This window comes from Maylandia zebra, linkage group LG16 (genome assembly GCF_041146795.1).
Source record: "Maylandia zebra isolate NMK-2024a linkage group LG16, Mzebra_GT3a, whole genome shotgun sequence".
Taxonomy (NCBI): Eukaryota; Metazoa; Chordata; class Actinopteri; order Cichliformes; family Cichlidae; genus Maylandia; species Maylandia zebra.
In genome coordinates, this window is record NC_135182.1 from 21,038,153 (window position 1) to 21,057,266 (window position 19,114).

The window sequence follows — 19,114 nt, forward strand, 5'->3', positions numbered from 1 at the left end:
GGGTAGGAACATGTGCGCTACCACGGTTTATCGTCGGATTGTTTTGGTTGACGTGCACAGCTGCTTACCCCGTGGAACTTCTTAGCTTCAGTAGAAATCATGGCTCAAATTATCCTCTCAATGTGATTTAAACTAAAGAAGGAAATTTAAATTAACCCACTGTTGCACGCAAAGTTGGGACATTAAAAGCGATGAAACTGAAGGAATTAGAAAGCTGTCTGCAGCAGGTGGACACATTTGAAGAGCCAAAAATCCTTCTTGAGCAGTATCCAACCAGTGCTCATATTGCAGGTATGACGGTAACAGTGACGATCAGTTGAGCGTGTAACAGCACATATTTTGTATTCATTATTCCCCCCCCCCGCAGCATGTATGCTCTACACAATCCAGAGTACATTTGATGACATTGAGGGTAAACTCGTAGCAGACCTGGGATGTGGCTGCGGAGTCCTCAGCATCGGAGCTGCGATGCTTGACGCAGGGTGAGAGCATTGTTTATAAGTTTAACATAGCCGTGGCTTACTGTAGTCTATTCTCTGCGCTGTATCTATCTTTTTTCCTTCTTTCTGCAGTTTGTGCGTCGGCTTCGATATTGACGATGACGCTCTGGACATATTCAGAAGAAACGCAGAGGAGTTTGAGATTTCTAACGTGGATTTGATCCAGTGTGACATGTGTCGTCTGGAGCCAGAGGCGTACGCCGAAAAGTTTGACACTGTCATAATGAATCCACCATTTGGGACAAAACACAACCAAGGTGAGCGCATGCCTTAAATTTGAACGGTTTCTTTCTTTACTAATTTTGAAAATCCTCTTATAACTGAAGCACTAGAGACTTAAACCCCCCAGCCTAACAAAATGCAAAATAACTCAAAGAAATAATACATTTAAGTTTATTCCGTGTTTATGTTATGGTAGTAAGGATTAGCGGCAACTTGTCGTTTGCACAGTTCTTTACTGTTGCAATTATATGTGCACACTACTCTCTTCACTTCATGTGTCCAGCTGTGGAGCGCTGACTGTTTAAAACCTCACTACTGTGTGTGTGTCCACAAGTAGCTGATCAGTCCATGAAGTTTAGAATGAACCAACTAGCCCCCAAACATGCTTCTTTATTTCTTTTAAACCATTTTGTGCCACAGACAGGCAGTGACGACAGTTTTGTCCACCTGAGCGTCCACTCACCAGCTGCCTAATTTGTCACATCTTTTCGGGCAGGCTGTGCATTTGTAGTCACAGGAGCATCCCTTTAACCCTTCATACAGCCCGTTACTTATTGTTCTGTTTTGTTTAAGGTATGGACATGAAGTTCCTCCGAGCTGCTTTAACCATGGCAAAGACAGCCGTTTACTCACTTCATAAAATGTCAACACGAGAAGTAAGTTCACCAGCCCCTGACAGTCTCTCAGGTCTCTGAAAGCTGATCTTTTACATCTTACTTAGCAGTTAATTTATCAATGTGACCATTAAATATGAAGCCAAAACTCACATCTCTATCTACAGTATGAATGTTGTGATGCCTGATCTGTTTTTTATGATCCCATTGCAGCACATACAAAAGAAGGCAAATGACTGGGGAGTAAAGATGGAAGTCATAGCAGGTAAGAAAAATAAGGCCAATCTTTTTTTTTCTCTTCTATTATTAAAATATTCAAATATTCACTAAATACTTTTATTAAAGAACTGCGATATGACCTGCCAGCATCTTACAAGTTCCACAAAAAGAAATCGGTAAGATTACATCAGACAGTACATGTTCTCCAGCTAAATGTGACACAGGACAGATTTCCCCCATTTTTTGGTAAATGATTTATTTGCAGTCCACATATGCAAACAACAAATTAGCAAAGAAGATATTTTCAATCAGTCAATGTAGGAAAACTAACTCCACACACATTCTAGATGTCACACAGGTCTTGCAAAATAAACTAAAATCTCCTGGTGAAATTAAATTATAGTGAAAAAGTTTAAGGTGAATGCAATGCAAAACATCTTCAAAAGAGAAACATGGGTACACAAATAATATAAGAGGCACAGTATTCGGGGACATAAAAGGCTGCAAAATGATGCTTTGAACATATTTCTCCAGGTTGACATCCAGGTGGACTTCCTACGATTTTCCAAAGCTTGAAGCTTTCACTGGAATGGACTCAAGTTGTCTCTGTATTTTCCATTTTCACTGTTTGTAATAAACGTTTTCATTAAAGAAAAACTGATTTTAAGTCATAACTAAGATCCATTTTCAGTTTTGATAACTTTTGCTGCAGGACCATAATCGGGATCTTCCCGTTCTCTCTTTATAGGTGCAGCTGTTAAAGGGAAAAAACACAAACAAAAAAGAAAATACAAATTAGATAAGAAATAATCTTAACACAGACTACAATATGTTCCCAAGACTACATTTTGAAGCAGAATATTGAAGTGCAATATTTTAGCAGAAGGCGATGGAGCTTTTGAAGGGCAGGTGTGATGTGACTGAGTTCTGGTGATGATGCAAGCAGCAGAAGTCTGTAACAATTGACGTTTATGAACAAGTTGAGAGAAAGACCAAAAAGAGCTACAGTAGGTGGGTCCTAACCGAGGTGTGACCAAGGATGGCAGTACAGTCAGGTAAAAAGAGATGGATGGAGGCGAGTGTGCTTGAAAAGAATGACACCCAGAGTCTGGACCAGAAGGAAAGGAGAAACTGTTACATTTAGACAGATTTGGTGCCAATGAGGAGAACCTCTATTTTATCAATTTAATTTGAGAAAATTGCAAGGATTTGATTTTCTGGAGGTAAACACATAGGACAGTGGGTGGGATGACAGCAGTAGGTTTAGTAGACCGGTAGAGTTGAATGTCATCAACATAACAACGGAAACTGATATTAAGTTTATAGAAAATAAGGATCCTTGGCCCCCAACATTTGGCCAGTGGATCAGAGACGTGGTGAGCCACATTCATCTAGAGAAGATTAAGTTCACCATCAGAGGGTGTGCTGGAAAATTCTATGCTTCCTGGCAACCATTCATTATTTATGTTGAGAATATGTAAGCCTGCGAAATGGATTCATGATTATTTTATGTTGACTCTATATAGTGGCCCATTGTCTTACACATCTATAGTTTAGTGTATATCGTGAGTATATATCACTACTTTGTTTTCTGTTTTTCACGTGAGATCTGCTATCAAAGGGAGGGAAAGGGTGGCAGCAATGTTGTGCCTTCATCTGCATGAGTTTAACTGTTAGAAAAATGACAAATGGGAAACAGATGACAAATAAAAGAGGGCCCAGGATAGATCCCTGGGGGACTCCATTAGGAACTGAAAATGAATAGGATATGAAATTTTTGAGTTGAATGAACTAAAAGCGCTAAATGATTTTGAACTTACCCTCCTCATGGTGATCATCGCTTTCAAACTTCATCTTTTTTCCTTGGTACTGAGTTCTGCCTTGATCTCTGCCACCTCTTCCCCGTCGGCCTCTTCTTCCTCTTCCACCTTTTACGACAGACAAGACTACCTTACTAAATCATATAGATGACACTGTGGAACTGTATCTTTATTGACATTAACTGATTACATTCCAATGCAGTCAACAATGTTAAACAACATGGAAATGCATCTCACCTCTGCCTCTGCACCTGCTGAATGATCCTTGTTGAGCCTCTATTATCTTCTTCATCACATCCTTCTCCTCATCTCCTTCAAGCAGCTGCCATGTGACAGTGTTGTCGTTGATTTTCAGTTCCTCTCCGTGTTCTTTTTTGGCTTTATCTAACGCTTCCTGTGCTTTCCCGTCAAACAGAAGGGTGCCCTTATCAGGAGGAGAAAAAAATAAAATATTTAAACAAATAGTATTTCTTTGAAATGAAACAGCTCTACTCATTTTCAATCCTGAGTCATGCCACCATGTTGTGTTGTGGAAAAAAAGTCTGTAAACCTGACTTCAGTTTTCTGGTTCATCAGTCTCTTTATTGTCATGCAAACATTAGAAACCTGAGGAAGACATCACCCCCTTTCTCCAAGAGACAAAATCTCTCTGTACTGTCAATGAAAACTGCTTTCTGTCCTTGGAAATTTCCTATAATTACCACAGATGTGGATATTATCATTCATCACCCCACTAGTCTAAACAACCCCAGACATCTCGTCTCTCTTGCAAGGACACAATTTCACCAGATGTCCTCAACCCGCACAAATATAAAAACACAAACACACAAAACAAATGGTTACAATTAAAACATGTTGAATTGAATTACACAAGTAAATGATGTAAGTAGATAAGGTTATACCACATGTATGAAGAAACAGATGGAGAACATACCTCTTTGGCCCCTCTTGTGAAGTCAACCCACTTTATGTGTTCGATGCCAGAGAACAATTCATGGAAGTCTTCTCTTGAAACACCTTCAAGCTCTCCTGAAAACTTCAGTAAACGTCCTGACTGCTCATCCAAAAGCAGATCCTGCAAGTAAAATGAGAAAACATCATTACAAAGCCTATTTATTCTTTAAGTGGTGCGTTCATTAGCAGAATAAGCTCACAAACACTTGGAGAGCTTACCATTTCTTTTTTCTCTGCGTGTTTCTGCTGTTGTTCCTTTTCCCTGAATAAAAAAGACAGAAGTAGGAAGGTTATTTTTCACAAAGTGTAAAATCCAGTTTTATGATTAAAGATACTAAAGAATATGTACTCACTGTTTAACTTTTGCTTTTGTCTCTGCTTTAAACTGTTTTCTCTCTTCTACCTTCTTGGCATGGTAGGCTTCCCTGAAAAAAAAAAAAAAGAGCTGATCAATTACATTGTTTCACACAGAGAAATTCAAAGGTTTGCAAAACCCCAGTTAAAAAAAATGCATCTCATCCAGATATATGTATGTAGTTTAGTATAATTGTAAAACTTTGTTACAGCTGTTTTCTATCCTCTGTATCCCAGAAATACCACCTGTATTTTTCTTCTGGGATAGAGTAGTTTTGTATGATTCACCAAAAAAAAAACCCTGTATAATCTTTGATTCTCTCGGCTTCTCTACTAATATCATTTAAATGCTGGTAAAAACTTTACAGGCTCCATGCCGGGAAACATTTACTTGTTAAAACCGACATGATCGAACGAAAAGTAGGGGTGGGGGAAAAAATCGATACTGTGTAGTATCGTGATATTTTGTTTGCTAATAATGTATCGATACAGGGACAGCAGAAATCGATATTTTGTTACAAAAAAGGTTTTTGTGCTCAGAGCATGTTGATCCTTTTTCTGAGCAAGAATCCTGACATTCCTTCACTGTCCAAATGTGTTTAACTTTTTTTTGGCAGCAATAAACATGACAGTTTACTTATTTTAATTTAAGAACATGTTTTATTTTAATTAAGTTTAAAACTTTTTTATTTGATGTAAATTTATATTTTGTTTTAATTTACTTTCAAATTTTTCAGTTGCTGAAGGGGCTGCATAGTTTTCATAAATTGCTTAGTTCAGAATAGCTATAATTGTACCAGATGGTTGTATTCAGTTAAGTTGGACTAGACTGTAATACAAACCGTTCACTTTGTCAACAATAAAACTGACTGAAATGAGAGAAAGACTGAGTGCGAGACTTTGATATTAGACAAAATGAATATTGATAAAGTTTAACTTTATGTACAGAATTTGAATATTGCAAAATATAAAAAAAAAAAAAAAAAAAAAAAAAATCGCAATAATATCATATCGTGTGTTAAGTATTGTGATAATATCGTATCGTGGGATGTATGGTGATTCCCACCTCTATCATCCAGATATATGTATGTAGTTTAGTATAATTGTAAAACTTTGTTACAGCTGTTTTCTATTCTCTGTATCCCAGAAATACCACCTGTATTTTTCTTCTGGGATATAGTAGTTTTGTATGATTCACCAAAAAAAACAAAAAACCCTGTGTAATCTCTGATTCTCTCGGCTTCTCTACTAATATCATTTAAATGCTGGTAAAAACTTTACAGGCTCCATGCCGGGAAGTGCACAGCAAGCTGAAACATCATCAGCAGATGTGCTGTCACATTATTCACAAGGTCAAGTACGATGGGCCTGTAAGTCTATATTGGCCCAACACACAAAACAGTTCAGTTTCTTTGTTCAATTTAAAAGATTAAAATAAAATAAAATAGAAGTTATGCAAGCTACTTCATCCGATTTAAAGGCATCAAAGTACATATATGACACATCTGCCACACCTCTTAAATCAGTGAATTCTTTATTAAATCACTGACACCATTGATAGCTGCTAGCTAGTGCCTAAAAAGCATCACAGCCTACCTTGATAACACAAGCATCTCGTTGTCTTTGAATGATTTTATATCCGTGCGTTCTAGGAACTGCTTGGCTGACTCTTCAGTGTCAAAACAGATAAACACAGATCCCTGAAAAGACAGAAATACAAAAATTATATAAGGGAAGGTCTCCTAAAATTGAAAAAAAATATTTTTTTAAATTATATACATCTCAAGTTCTGTTTCCCGTACCTTGAACTGCCTTTGCAGGTTTCTCCTCATCTGAATGTTTACTACCGAGCCTTTGCCATTCAGCCACTCCTGAATCTCATCCAGGGATGTTTCAAGAGGGAAACCTTTCTAGATGAGGAAAAAACAAAATGTAGGGAAAACAGTAGGAATACAATCAAGGTGGAGAATAATTGTGATTTTGTCTACACAATTTATAAGAGTGTGGGTAGGCTAAAGATGTATTGCACTGTTGCATTACGCTGCATTAGTTTGAAAAAAAATAAAAGTTGTCTGAATGCCACTGTGAGCACAAACAAATATTTACGCATTCTCAAAGCATTTGCATACAGTTTAAAAAAAAAACTAAAAAAACTAAAAAACTTGCCATGTATACAGATTTGTGTTTAAGTGCATCCTTGTATTCATCGTCCTGTTCGGGTAAGGGCTTGCTGGGAGACCTCCTGATCTTTGTCTTGTCTTCACTGATTTCCAAGAGACCAGTCTTTGACTTCTCCAGAGCTGCAATGAGGACGCTGCTGTCTGTGGTTAAAGACTTCAACCTATGAAAAGAATGCAAATCTTTCAACAAACACTCAGCTACAGGCGGCTGTAGGGCTGTGTGTTAACACTAATGATGCATGCATTCATCTGCATTATAAGGGAGAAGACCCTGCAGTTTATCTAATTGTCCCTCTTTGAATTCTCTCAGCCTGGTCATGTTATGTATGTGAGTGGGGTGGGCACTCCCATTTCAAGTAATAAAGCTCAATTAGAATGTAATTTGCTGACTCACACACTACATTACATTCTAAATATACACTTTAATAAAGGGATTACAGGAATGGATTCCTCCTGCTGTGTTAATTTGCCCTTGCTGTGGCCACTTGTGACCTGACTGCTAACAAGTGAACCTGAGGCACAGCATGAGAGCATGCTCTCATCTCATCCTGCCCATCATGAATCATAGAAAGGGTCCAAACACACCGATTAGTCATCACTATCCTCCTTTTCTTGCCCAGCACACCCACCCCAAACAGCTATACTCAAAAGCCTACCCTTGTCCTTGTGGACTGAAGGTTGTTACTGCAGCTTCAGTATGTCATGTTGTGCTAGTATTTTTACACTAAGTGGAATAGAACTGCAGTCCATAAAAGGCTGTTTTTCACAACAATAAATATAATAAATAATATACTGGTATTAAGCTAGTTAATTGCCAATTACTGTCAGCCCTCAATCACACCTCCTTTAGTCATTACAGGTGTGGTGAAGAGAAAAAAGCCACTTCAACAATGCAGTAACCACAATGTGAACACACATTGAAACTAACATTCACTACAGCCACAGGCACTGTCTCCTCCTATTAGCTGCACTCGCATGCTGCATTTAAAGATCCTCACACACATATATACACCAACATCCAAAATATCCAAAACTACAACCTCTAGAGGATGACAAAACGTGGGACTTGATAGGACACACTAGCAGAAATTGTCAGAGCATTTTACATCATGTGTCAGCTTTCATTTATTAATTTTCTGTGGCTAATTTCTGTGCTTTAGCAGGCTTTATGGCCAGTTTTCTGTGCTCATATTTCAACAGATAAAGCAGTGTTAGAACTGCACTGCACAGAAGGTAAGCACAGTGTTTAATGCCGAGTTGTGATAAGCATAGTATTTAGTTAATCTGTAATAAAAAGTGTCTAATATAAGCAACCAACAAATATACCCCACAGGTATATACAATTTCACAGTGAAAGAATTTTAATTAACAAATTTACAAAGTAGATTTTAGTGCAGCGTCTCGTAATGTCAAACAACACCTTAAAAAGTGCATCTAAAATTCAGTCCTAAGTTTAGTTAGAGACCTCAGATGATGACATTTATAAATACACAATGCAATCAGCTAAAAATCTTAAGTTAAAGAGACTTCTCATCAATCAGTAAACACAAGTAAGTACATCAGTAGTACTGAATAGTAATCTAAAGATGAACAAATTGAAGATAGCGCCTGGACTTTTAAACCCCACTTATATACTTCAGAGTAGAGTTCCCCCCCTTAAAATCTCAATAAACAAAAAGCATAGGTAAATAAATGAAAGCCAAAAATAGAGACTAAAATAAAATAAATACAGTAATTATTTGACACGGAAAGCATTAAAGAGAAATAAACAAACCTGTTGAATTTAAGCATCGTCTCCAAAGTCACCCAGCCATCATCGACCTGCAGCTGCTCTTTGAGAAACCGGTCTCTTGGAAGATTGTGATCGCCAAAGTAGTACTGAGTAGGAATCATTTACAGCCAAATCAGGACCAGTTTTACCTGGTAAATACCAAATTATGAGTTTAAACTTTAAATTGGAAATACCTCGATCTGTCGCACCACTTTCCCCTCCAGTGGAGACATCTCTTCTTGACTTTCTGCCATTTTGGTTCTGCATAGAAAAAAACAAAACAAAAAGAAAGGTGTCCTACTGAGTTAGAGATTTCTCTGATGTTTACAACAAACTTTTAAATAAAAATATCTTACAAGAAGAGATTTTATCCATGTTACATATGAAACAAAAAAATCGAAATGTTTTTTTCGGGGAGCTTTTTTGTATTAACTGTAAATTTGTAATTTTTTTTTTTTTTTTATAGCCCTGCGACAGACTGGCGACCTGTCCAGGGTGTACCCTGCCTCTCGCCCTATGACAGCTGGGATAGGCTCCAGCACCCCCCGCGACCCTGAAAAGGATAAGCGGAAGCGAATGGATGGATGGATGGATGTAAATTTTATATTAATGGCAGATTCCCAACATGTGGGTCGCAGCCCTCTGTTGGGATGTGAAGGTACTGCAGGTGACGTCATTCACAATATTTATCTATATTTAATAAAATTTCAATTCACTTATCTAAATTCTTGATTGTCATAAGTTTTAAAACAGACTGGACACACACACCCACACATAAGATCCTATAGGATAACTTACAATTTACGATGCACTCTTATTGGCCAAATATATTAAGATTTTGGTTTTACTAATACATTAAAGATTAAAAGGAATAAAATTTGGATTAAAAATGATTTTTCTGGAACAAATCCTAAAGAACTTTTAAATTGGGTTTTGTAATTTTGTTTATAATTGTTTATAATTTGCATGAATTACACATAAAACAAAGCTATGACACTTAAATATTTTCATTATTTTCCATTTCATTTGATTTTTGATGTACCTCTTAATTTGTTAGAAATGAATTTTTTTGAGAATCAAGTAAAAATATCTGAAGGTCAAAAACCATGAAAAACACTTGTATGACAACCTGTGAAATCAAAAATCTAAACAATCTAAAACATGGCAAAGATTAAATTTATACAACAGGTTGTTCTAACAAATATTAGACTTTAGTACTCAAAGAGTCAACTGTTTTAAACAGAAGGTATAAAATGACTAAAAACAAAAAACTGCCAGGCTTAGGCAGCCTGAACCATGTTAATGGGAAATCGGCTTTTTCACCCTTAGAATTATTATATGTTGATATTTTATGTTTGTAAACACAGAAAGTTTTCTAGGGATGTTGCTTGACATCAGCTTATCCGCAAACCAAATAATATTTACGAACCTCCCTAGCCGACATTGATCAATGTTGTGCTGGCTGAAAGTTCAAATACAGCACGAGGAAGAGTATAAAGAAATCGGAAAAAACAAACAACACAAAGCAAAAAAATAAATAAATAAAACCCAAAACTGAAAAACAACATACAAGCAAAACGAACTAGGGAAAAAATATGATTAGCTATTGGCCACGTTGTCATATTATTAAACGCTGGTATGAGGCCTTGCTGTTGTCTGAGTTTTTGTAAATTATCTGCAAGGCCATACAGGAACCATCTTTAAGACTTGATTATAATAACCAAAGTAATAACTTAATGCAGTTACACAGTTATATGCACTATTAAATATCATTTAGTTGCTATATATTTACATTTAGATACACACCTTCAGATAGATGCCCAGTTTTAAATCTTACAAAAGGGAACCTAAACCTAAAATTGTGAGTTGTAGCACATCGCAGGACTAAACCGACGTGTTTCAGTCACCATAATTAACTACGGGCTCATCTAGCTCCACGGCTAACTTGTTAGCTTAGCTCTTTCAGTACACGGGCCACGCTTGGCATCAACACAACAAAAGCAGCTTCTCATTTGTCTATCCACGCTATCGGTACATGTTTTACTAAATTACGTGATTTGTTAGTGCGTGAATTACTTTTTTTTGTAGGTAAATTAAAGTAGTCACCGCTACTCTGCTAACACTATTCTAGCTGCAACACGCTGTTTAAACCTGCTGGAAGAAAATCCACTCTGTTCTTTAGTAACGTTATAAAACACTCCCTGGGTAACATAAAAAGCCTTAAAAATTGTTTTCACAATCGTAAAAAGTTACACTTACATAATAAGTCGCAGCTAGAAGCAGTTTAAGCTGTTCAAACCAACAGTCCCCACTTCACTGCTCGCACGTTGTGGAACTGCGTGCTACGGAGCCCACCAAGGGCCAAAAAAGACTCATGTTCGCGCAAGCTCCTCTGTGCTTGATCCCTGCAGCAGAACAACAAGAAATTTGGTCTTTTTCATTATGTATACGTGCTAATGCTTTGGAATAATTTTCTCTAGTACATATTTGGGTAATCAGAAAATTAAAATTAAGAAACTTAATTTATCAGTGCACAATGTTTAAATTCAAACTTAGCCAGAGTGCACTTTAAAATCACAAGACATTACCTTCTTATTTAAAAGTTTAAGCAAACTGATCGATGTGCATTTGTTTTTCAAACACAGGAAGATTCCCAAGCCTGAAATAAAAAATAACGTAAGACTACAAATGTATCCAAAAACTTCAGTATTCTTTTTACATGTTCCTATACCTGTTAAACATTCTTATGCTTTTCATATTCGCGCTTAAAAATAGAATTTTTGTTTGTTTTTTGTTTTTGCTAAGTCACGTATTTACGCGAACAGTGTGTTAAGTTTGATACCTGGATTATAAACTGCGATGATATATCACAACCACAAGATGCCGCTGTGATTCTAATCACGGCGTTTAGTTTTTATGTGTCATTTTAAAGTTTTTGTTTTTCGTATTTATTAGGTTGTTTTTTATTGATGTGTGTACCTTTTAAAAACAATTATAGTAGGACTTCAGTTGCACCGATTGTTGTAAGAAAGGTCAGACTTTTATCAAGGCTGACATTTCATTAGCTTAAAATAATTTTGCCTCTTTCCTGACTTTGTTTTGGGAGACATCTACATTGTATTTTTATTGTTGTATGTGTGACGTAAATATCACCCACCTAAGTTTGGGAAAAGACTGATGTTATTATTATCAGTATTTTTCTCTTTTGATATCAACTTTAAAAAAATGCAATGTAGCTCGTCTTCTTTTAATTATTTGAATTTAAGATAAGATAAACCTTTATTAGTCCCACACGTGGGAAATTTGTTGTGTCACAGCAGAAAGTGAACAGTGCAAAGTTAAAGCAACAAAAATTAATAAAAACAATGGAAGAATAAAATACTGTGGAGGTGACTGTGGAGGCCCATTTGAATACAGTGAGCTCACTGTCATGTCAGGAAACCAGTTTTTCACTTTTGTGACACGGAGTGTTATCCTGCCGGAAGCAGCCATCAGAAGATGGGTAGACTGTGGTCATAAAGGGATGGACATGGTCTGCAACAATACTCAGGAAGGCTGTGGTGAATAAACAATGTTCAGTTGCTACTAAGAAGTTGAAAGTGTGCCAAAACAATATTCCCCATACTGTAAGACCCTAATCCTGAACCTTTGTTACAAGGCAGGATGGAGCCGTGCTTTCATGTTGTTTTTGCCGAATTCCTTTCATCCAAATGTTGCAGCAGAAATCAAGACTCATCAGCATTTTTCAGTCTTGTATTGTTCAAATTTTGGTGAGTCTGTTTGTACTGTAGCCTGTTTCCTGTTCTTAGCTGACAGGGGTGGCATGCAGTCTGGTCTTCTGCTGCCAAGTTAGCCCCGCTTTAAGTGGTTATTTGAGTTACTGTTGCCTTCCTATCAGCTCAAAGCAGTCTGGTCATTCTGTCTTGGATCAGTTATTTCAACTTGCAAACTGCCACTCACTGGACATCTTCTCTCTGTAAACCCTAGAGATAGCTATCTGGGAAAAACCCAGTAGATTAGCAGTTTGTGAAATGCCAACAACCCTCAACCATTCAAGGTTACTTAAATCACCTTTCATCCCCATTCAGTTTGAACTTCACGGGATCATCTTGAACATGTTTACGTGCTTAAATGCAATGAGTTGCTGCTATGTGACTGGTTATTTAATATTTGTGTTAACAAACAGTTTAACAGATATAACAAATGAAGTGCCAAATAAATTTCTTAAGTCCATAAAATTCACTGAACTCAAACAGAACTTTATTAGCATTTTAGTACTTTATTTAATCAAGGTACAACCTAGTACACCTCTACTAATAAAAGTCTATTTGTAGTGTGATTTTTAAATAATACTTATTAGATTATAAAATGTCATCTTCTCTTTTCTTCATTTCTTTTCAGTCTATTTTAAACAAACAATCAAACAAACAAAAAACGCTCAACATGAGGCCCCTGAGTTTTGTATGAAAAGCTGGTATTCATCACTATATTCACAGTTTGGCAAATAGCTTCCTAAAGGATCTGGTGCAGGCTGACATGCTGTGAGATAAATATGAAGTGTGGAATATTAGCTCTCTTCAGTGGAGTCACTGTTAGATCCATTTGGCACAAAATAATCAGTAAACAAAAATTTGTGTCACTAAACACCATAAACACAAATACAGCCATGTGACCTGGTCGGGCTGGGGAGAGTCCCCACTATCTCCCACGAGTCCAGCTCAGGGTTATATTTCTCGATGCTTTGAAGGTAAGTCCCTTTGGAGTACGAGTATCCACCTGTTACGTAAATACAACCATTTATTACCACGGCCCCACACTCCATCCTCCTCTCCTTCATCACCGATATCGGTCTCCACTCGTCTCTCTCTGTGTCGTAGCAGTCGGCAATCGTCGTCTGTCCACCCACCACATACAGCTTGTTGTTGAGAGACACAGAACACAGCCCGTACTCTGAAATGAGAGGAGTTCACCTTAGAAAACAGCATTTAATATACTCATGCTTCTGTTTGGTCTGCTTTAGCACGCATACCTGGATGGGGACTTATTGTAATGATGCTCCACTCGTTGACATCTGGTCTGTACACCTGTGTTTTTTCATAGGTGCAGCTTCCTCTGTAGCCATAATGACCTCCGGTTACATAGATTTTATCCCCCATTACACACGCAGTAGCATTTCCTACACCTTCAAAGAAAACAGAGATCATAAGCATCACTTGAACACTCCAAACTGTCTATCACGTAAAAAAGATGATACCTTAAGTATGTGTTTTATCACTTCATTCATACAAAGTTATATATATACATATACATATATACATATATATATATATATATATATATATATATATATATATATATATATATATATATATATATATATATATATATATATATATATGCACAGTGCAAAGGCACAGTTCACCCAAAATCAAAATTACATGTTTTTCCTCTGGCCTGTAGTGCCATTTATCCATCTGAATCTTTTTGGTGTGAGTTGTTCAGATTAGTAGATATCAGCTCTATCAGATTCTGGTTTTTCCTTAATAAAATGGAAATAACTGGCACTTGACATCTGGTTATCAAAGCACTGTTTGGAAAAACTCAGCAGCTTTCGCAGAAACTGTGGCCTAGTCGTTCAAAAATCTGCAAACCTTGTTTCAAGCAGTTTCAGTTATGAACTACTCAATTATTTGCTAAGCTATACCCCCACAGTTCATCTAACCATGCTGAAAAGCATGAGTTCGCAACAGTGTGACACTATCTAAACATTAATGGTGTCTCCTTCTGTTGAGCTGTAATGTTAGCTGCCTGCTCGCTCCCTTTGGGTGGTGGATACAATTCTTAATGTGAACTCTGTCGGCTTGTTGTTCTGTGCAGAACATATAATAAATAGCTGCTACCGTAAATGGTATGAGTCACATAAATGATTGTCAATGATACTGTTTAAAAAAAACATATAATGACATTTGATTTTAATGCTCATTCTTGAACTGAGAAACAACAAGTTCCATGTATGAACTGCTCAGGAGCTTTCAGTCAAAAAATCACATGATCTTCATCAGCAGATGGTATTATGACCATGTGTTTTAAACAACAGCTTTTCATCCTATAAGAAGCCCATAAAGAACTCATACAACTCCACTAAATGGACCTTGTGGTGAAACTGCTTCCTCTGCCTTCATTTATTTATATCCTGCTCATCATTTCAGCCCTGGAGATAACACAATCCCAGTATTTCAGCATACCTTGGATCATTTTGGCCACAGGGAACCATTTCTTTTTTAACGGATCATAAAATTCGGTGTCTCGTTCTGGAGCTCCTCCCCGGTAGCCTCCGATGGCATAGATGCAGCCGTGCAACGCCACAGAGCAATGGTAGTACCTGGCTGTAATCATGGGGCAGCCCTCAGTCCATTCATCACAGTCACAGTTATAAATTGAAACAGTGTCCAGGGCCTCAACAGTGTTTGTCTTGTAGCCACCTGTCACATAGATATTTGCACCAAGTAAACTGACGCTGTAGCTCTCTCTTGCATGGTTGGGCATGTCCTTTCCTTGCACCCATGTGTTGCTGATAGGATCCCAGATGTGGACTTCACAAAGGGGGTGCCAATAGTACCCTCCAATGATATACATGTTGGCAGACATTTTTCTAGCCGCAGGTATCTCTTTTCCATTTGACCTTAAAGCCTGGATGATTATAGATTTCAATTTCCCATCATTCTTCTTTAAGTATTGTCTATACACGTCTAACGTGGTCTTAAAGTAAATCTCATCCAGATCCAGATGGATGGAATGTAGCATAATTGAAACGTGGTGTATGCGATTATCTAAGTCATGGTTTACCCATGTGGCGAGAGCATCTATCAACACTTCATCTTTCTGCACAGTGAGGCTCTGTACAGCCAAGACTTCTCTCATCTTCTCAGGGTGCAGCTCTAGAAACTCCTCCTGCTGAATGAGCTCCGGGAACCTGCTCAGCATCACTCTGCGTGCCTCCCTCTCCAGCCCAGGGCACAGGTGCAGCTCAGCGAAAGCGTGCATGCCCAGGCAGTTGTCCACATCCAGGAGGCGAATGAGAAACTCCTCACATGCTTGCTTCACAGGAACGAACTGCAGCAGGTCTGCAGCCTCCAGCAGGCTCTGTACGTTGCTCTCAGTGATGCACACCTGAGCAGTGTACACATAGTCCACCAGAGCACCCAGCACCCCGTAGTCTATGCCGCTCAGTTTGATGACGCTGTTTGATCTCTCCTTCATGTCAGCTGTGAACATGACTTTGAAATAGGAGCTGCGGGCTGACAGCAGCGCCTTGTGGCAGTGAAACACCTGTCCCGACTCGCCACACTGCAGAGCGACATCGGTAAACAGCCCGCTAATGTAGAAGTGCCTGAGCGCATCCAGGAGCTCTGCCGGATGGTCACCATCACAGAAGTCATATGTGTAGATTTCGGCTTGTTTATGTGACATGATATCTAGAAAAGAGAGATGGAGAAAGTATGTGTCTAATGTAAGCCAAACACACACACACACACACACACACACACACACACACACACACACAGAGGGCTGGCGAACATCAAAGCAATACCGAGGCGTCACATTCCCATTTATAATTAATTGCAGTGTGACTGGTCATAGAAGAGTCTTCGCATTTACGCTTTAATCCCTGTATCCAAGCAGACACACTGCTTGACTACCACTCACCCTATTTCCATGAATGACTCGAGCTTTTTTTTTTCTGTCTCTCCTTCCACACTGTCCTCAAGCTCTCCCGTCTCCACCACACATGAGCCTCAATTTAGCTCACGCAGGACAGTCGCAGGCAGGCAGCTCGATCCTATTTTGGTATTTGTGCGCAGCGTCCATAACCCCCTCCTCCTCCTCTCTTCTCCTCTGCTCTGTAGTCTCAAACAGCGGGTCCTTGACAAAACTCCTTCAGAGGAATCACCCAACCCCACCGTTTTCTCTCAGAGTCTAAATATAACCTCCATCCATCCACAGTCTCGTGACGCGCTCACGAACGGCACATTTTCTGTGCACCCAGCAGGCGCAAACAGAATACAAATAGTATACAAATGAGCGTCGCTTTTTACTAGGGCGCAAGAAGGAGAAAGGGAAGACGACGACGAAGAAGAAGTCATTGCACTGGTCCATTCATGTGTTCACCATTCTTGGCGTTGCCATGGTATTCTGAACCCAATTCGAGTGCGGTAAAGGCTTTAGCTAATCCTAACGAGGATTAACAGCACAGGGCTGCAGAGACGGAATATGTGTTAATCTCAGCAAATCATATATAATGAAACAATATTACTGCATTAGAACTAGTAATAACAGAGCCTTTGTAAAACCTTTTTTTAAAAGACAGATTGTTTTTTGTGCCCCATAACAAGCCGCCTGGGTTTATAAAGCAACAGAGAGGCAGGTCACTGCTGTTACCTGAGAGTTTAATGCTTAATGCTGAATTAAAAGGGACAGCGGTGCAGACTGGACTCAATGCATAACTTAATGGCTAAGTGACAGAGATTTGACTGGCAACTGTTTTGCATAAATGTTCATAAAAAAGTTACCTTCCGTGAGACATGCTGATTCTTTTCTTTTTAGTCCAATGAAGGATTTTATTCATGAATTTATTCTATCGTTTAACTGTTGTTAAAATGAGCACTGCGACGGTCCCACTCAGTATTTTCTGAACGTTTAACTTATAAATCAAACGACTGATGTTGATAAAACAGCCAACTGAGGTAAAATATCGAATTAAACTTTCAAAATGAATCGCACTTTGTCTCTTGTTACAACATCATAACCGGTTTTATGTAACACAGAAGTCTGTGTGAACGGGTGAAATGTTTTAATTTTATATTAACGTGCAAAAAAACTTGAGCTAACTTCTTTATAGTTTGCTTCCAATGAGCCAGACGTGTAATTTTGTTTCAGGTGGTCTTAGGGGATAGCTCTCTGGGCTTTCTGAAGGCCCTTTGCACATTGGCTGCTTTTTCACTTATTTTCAGTCCAGCTCTTGTACCTCACCATTTTCATAGAGATTTTCTGTTTTGTTTTGTTTTGTTAAGCACTTTAACATTGATATATGAATCATTCAAGCATAAAAAGCCACCTCAATCAAGGGATGAACCAGTGTTGTGTATACACATAACAGACAACTTAGCAAAGAACCAATTATAAATTGTATCCTTAGCCACTTTATCGTACAAACACCTAATTTGTTCCTTTAGTTGAATCTATGAAAAATTCCATCACAGTTTGACAGGCATTGCAACAACAGCATGATTTCTAAAGAGCTATTAGACAAAAAAAATGGCATATGGCAGCATGCCATTCACTGTGTCCTTAATAAAAATTAAGAAACTGGACAAGCAAAGGACAAACAAAAGCTTGCAGGCCTAAAAAAAATCAAACTCTGTGTTCAGCAGACGAACAGTATCTAAAAGTCACGTTCTTAAGAAAGAAGGGGGGGAAAAACAGCAAAGACCTGACACAGGACCTGAGAGATGCTTTAGGTCCTAAAGTTTATCCATCTGCTGGTGACATTAGAAATCGTCTCAAGGTGGCTGTCAAGAAGTCGTTCTTAAGGAAGGGAAATGAGGAAGAAAAGCCTGAGGTATGCAAAATTACACAACAACTTTACTGAAAATTAGTGACAACAGGTCGTTAAAGAGTGAACAATCCAAATGTGAAATGCTTGTTTCAAATCCATCATCCAATATATGGATGCAGAAGGACTGTTGTATCTGACATTTACCACAAGCCATAGCGCTTTGCTGTGGATTAAACAGATTGCTGTGTAGGCTGGACTAACTGCATGACTGATTAGGCAGCGGACACAGATTGAATTAAGTTTTTCATGCAACGATTCCACAGATTCCATTATTTAATCTCTTTATTTATTTATTGTTGAAAAATATACTACTGTGGCATCCACTGTGGTTTTCTGGGAGGATGGAGTAAAATATATCTTTGCTTAAGGATTCAGAGAACTGAGCATATGCACTGCATGTGGTAGGACTCATATTTTCTGAAGGTCTACAGAAAGTAAATGCCTATTTCTGGCTACTCTGTTTTGAGACAATGAGCTGAAATGTATTCTTATTTAGAAGTGGAAAGTAGTGAGATGAGATGATCTAAAGTGAGTGAGATTTCCATGATGCCACAGGAACAGATTTACATATGAAAAAAAGTTGTGTTGTTGCTTGCTTGCTACAACCTACAAAGCAGCTTTCTGCCACTAGCTCTGGGATGTGTTGTGCAGCCCTTTACTGTGTAATCTTACCAAAAATTAATAACAGTGGGGCAAAAAACCCCCCATAGAACCGACACAAATCACACATTGAACATTTTAATAGAGGAATTATTGAAAGGCTGTCGTACTGAACTCGAGCTGTGTAGTGAAGTATTTTTAAAATATTAAAATATAAGGCGTTCATATTAGAAAGTCTTCTTTAAGAGGATCAAACAAACTGAG

The 19,114-nt window shown here is 38.1% G+C and overlaps 3 protein-coding genes across 3 annotated transcripts; 1 reads left to right on the top strand and 2 right to left on the bottom strand.

The window, feature by feature from the left end:
• The first annotated feature begins 30 nt into the window (after positions 1 to 30).
• On the top strand, positions 31 to 2,233 carry mettl5 (methyltransferase 5, N6-adenosine). The gene is made up of 7 exons (XM_004557704.3): positions 31 to 291; positions 368 to 482; positions 573 to 757; positions 1,296 to 1,378; positions 1,550 to 1,601; positions 1,682 to 1,731; positions 2,090 to 2,233. The coding sequence occupies exons 1-7, from the start codon at positions 192 to 194 to the stop codon at positions 2,129 to 2,131; spliced, it is 627 nt and encodes a 208-aa protein (XP_004557761.3). The 5' UTR covers positions 31 to 191; the 3' UTR covers positions 2,132 to 2,233.
• ssb (small RNA binding exonuclease protection factor La) lies at positions 2,169 to 11,035 on the bottom strand. The gene is made up of 12 exons (XM_004557705.2): positions 10,894 to 11,035; positions 8,829 to 8,895; positions 8,638 to 8,741; positions 6,850 to 7,024; positions 6,486 to 6,593; positions 6,280 to 6,383; positions 4,683 to 4,754; positions 4,549 to 4,591; positions 4,310 to 4,450; positions 3,613 to 3,799; positions 3,376 to 3,483; positions 2,169 to 2,309 (listed from the first exon to the last, which is right to left on the bottom strand). The coding sequence occupies exons 2-12, from the start codon at positions 8,886 to 8,888 to the stop codon at positions 2,230 to 2,232; spliced, it is 1,182 nt and encodes a 393-aa protein (XP_004557762.1). The 5' UTR covers positions 8,889 to 8,895; positions 10,894 to 11,035; the 3' UTR covers positions 2,169 to 2,229.
• Positions 11,036 to 12,872: 1,837 nt separating this feature from the next.
• Positions 12,873 to 16,798, bottom strand: klhl23 (kelch-like family member 23). The gene is made up of 4 exons (XM_004557702.5): positions 16,342 to 16,798; positions 14,880 to 16,109; positions 13,664 to 13,816; positions 12,873 to 13,584 (listed from the first exon to the last, which is right to left on the bottom strand). The coding sequence occupies exons 2-4, from the start codon at positions 16,102 to 16,104 to the stop codon at positions 13,274 to 13,276; spliced, it is 1,689 nt and encodes a 562-aa protein (XP_004557759.1). The 5' UTR covers positions 16,105 to 16,109; positions 16,342 to 16,798; the 3' UTR covers positions 12,873 to 13,273.
• Positions 16,799 to 19,114: the final 2,316 nt, after the last annotated feature.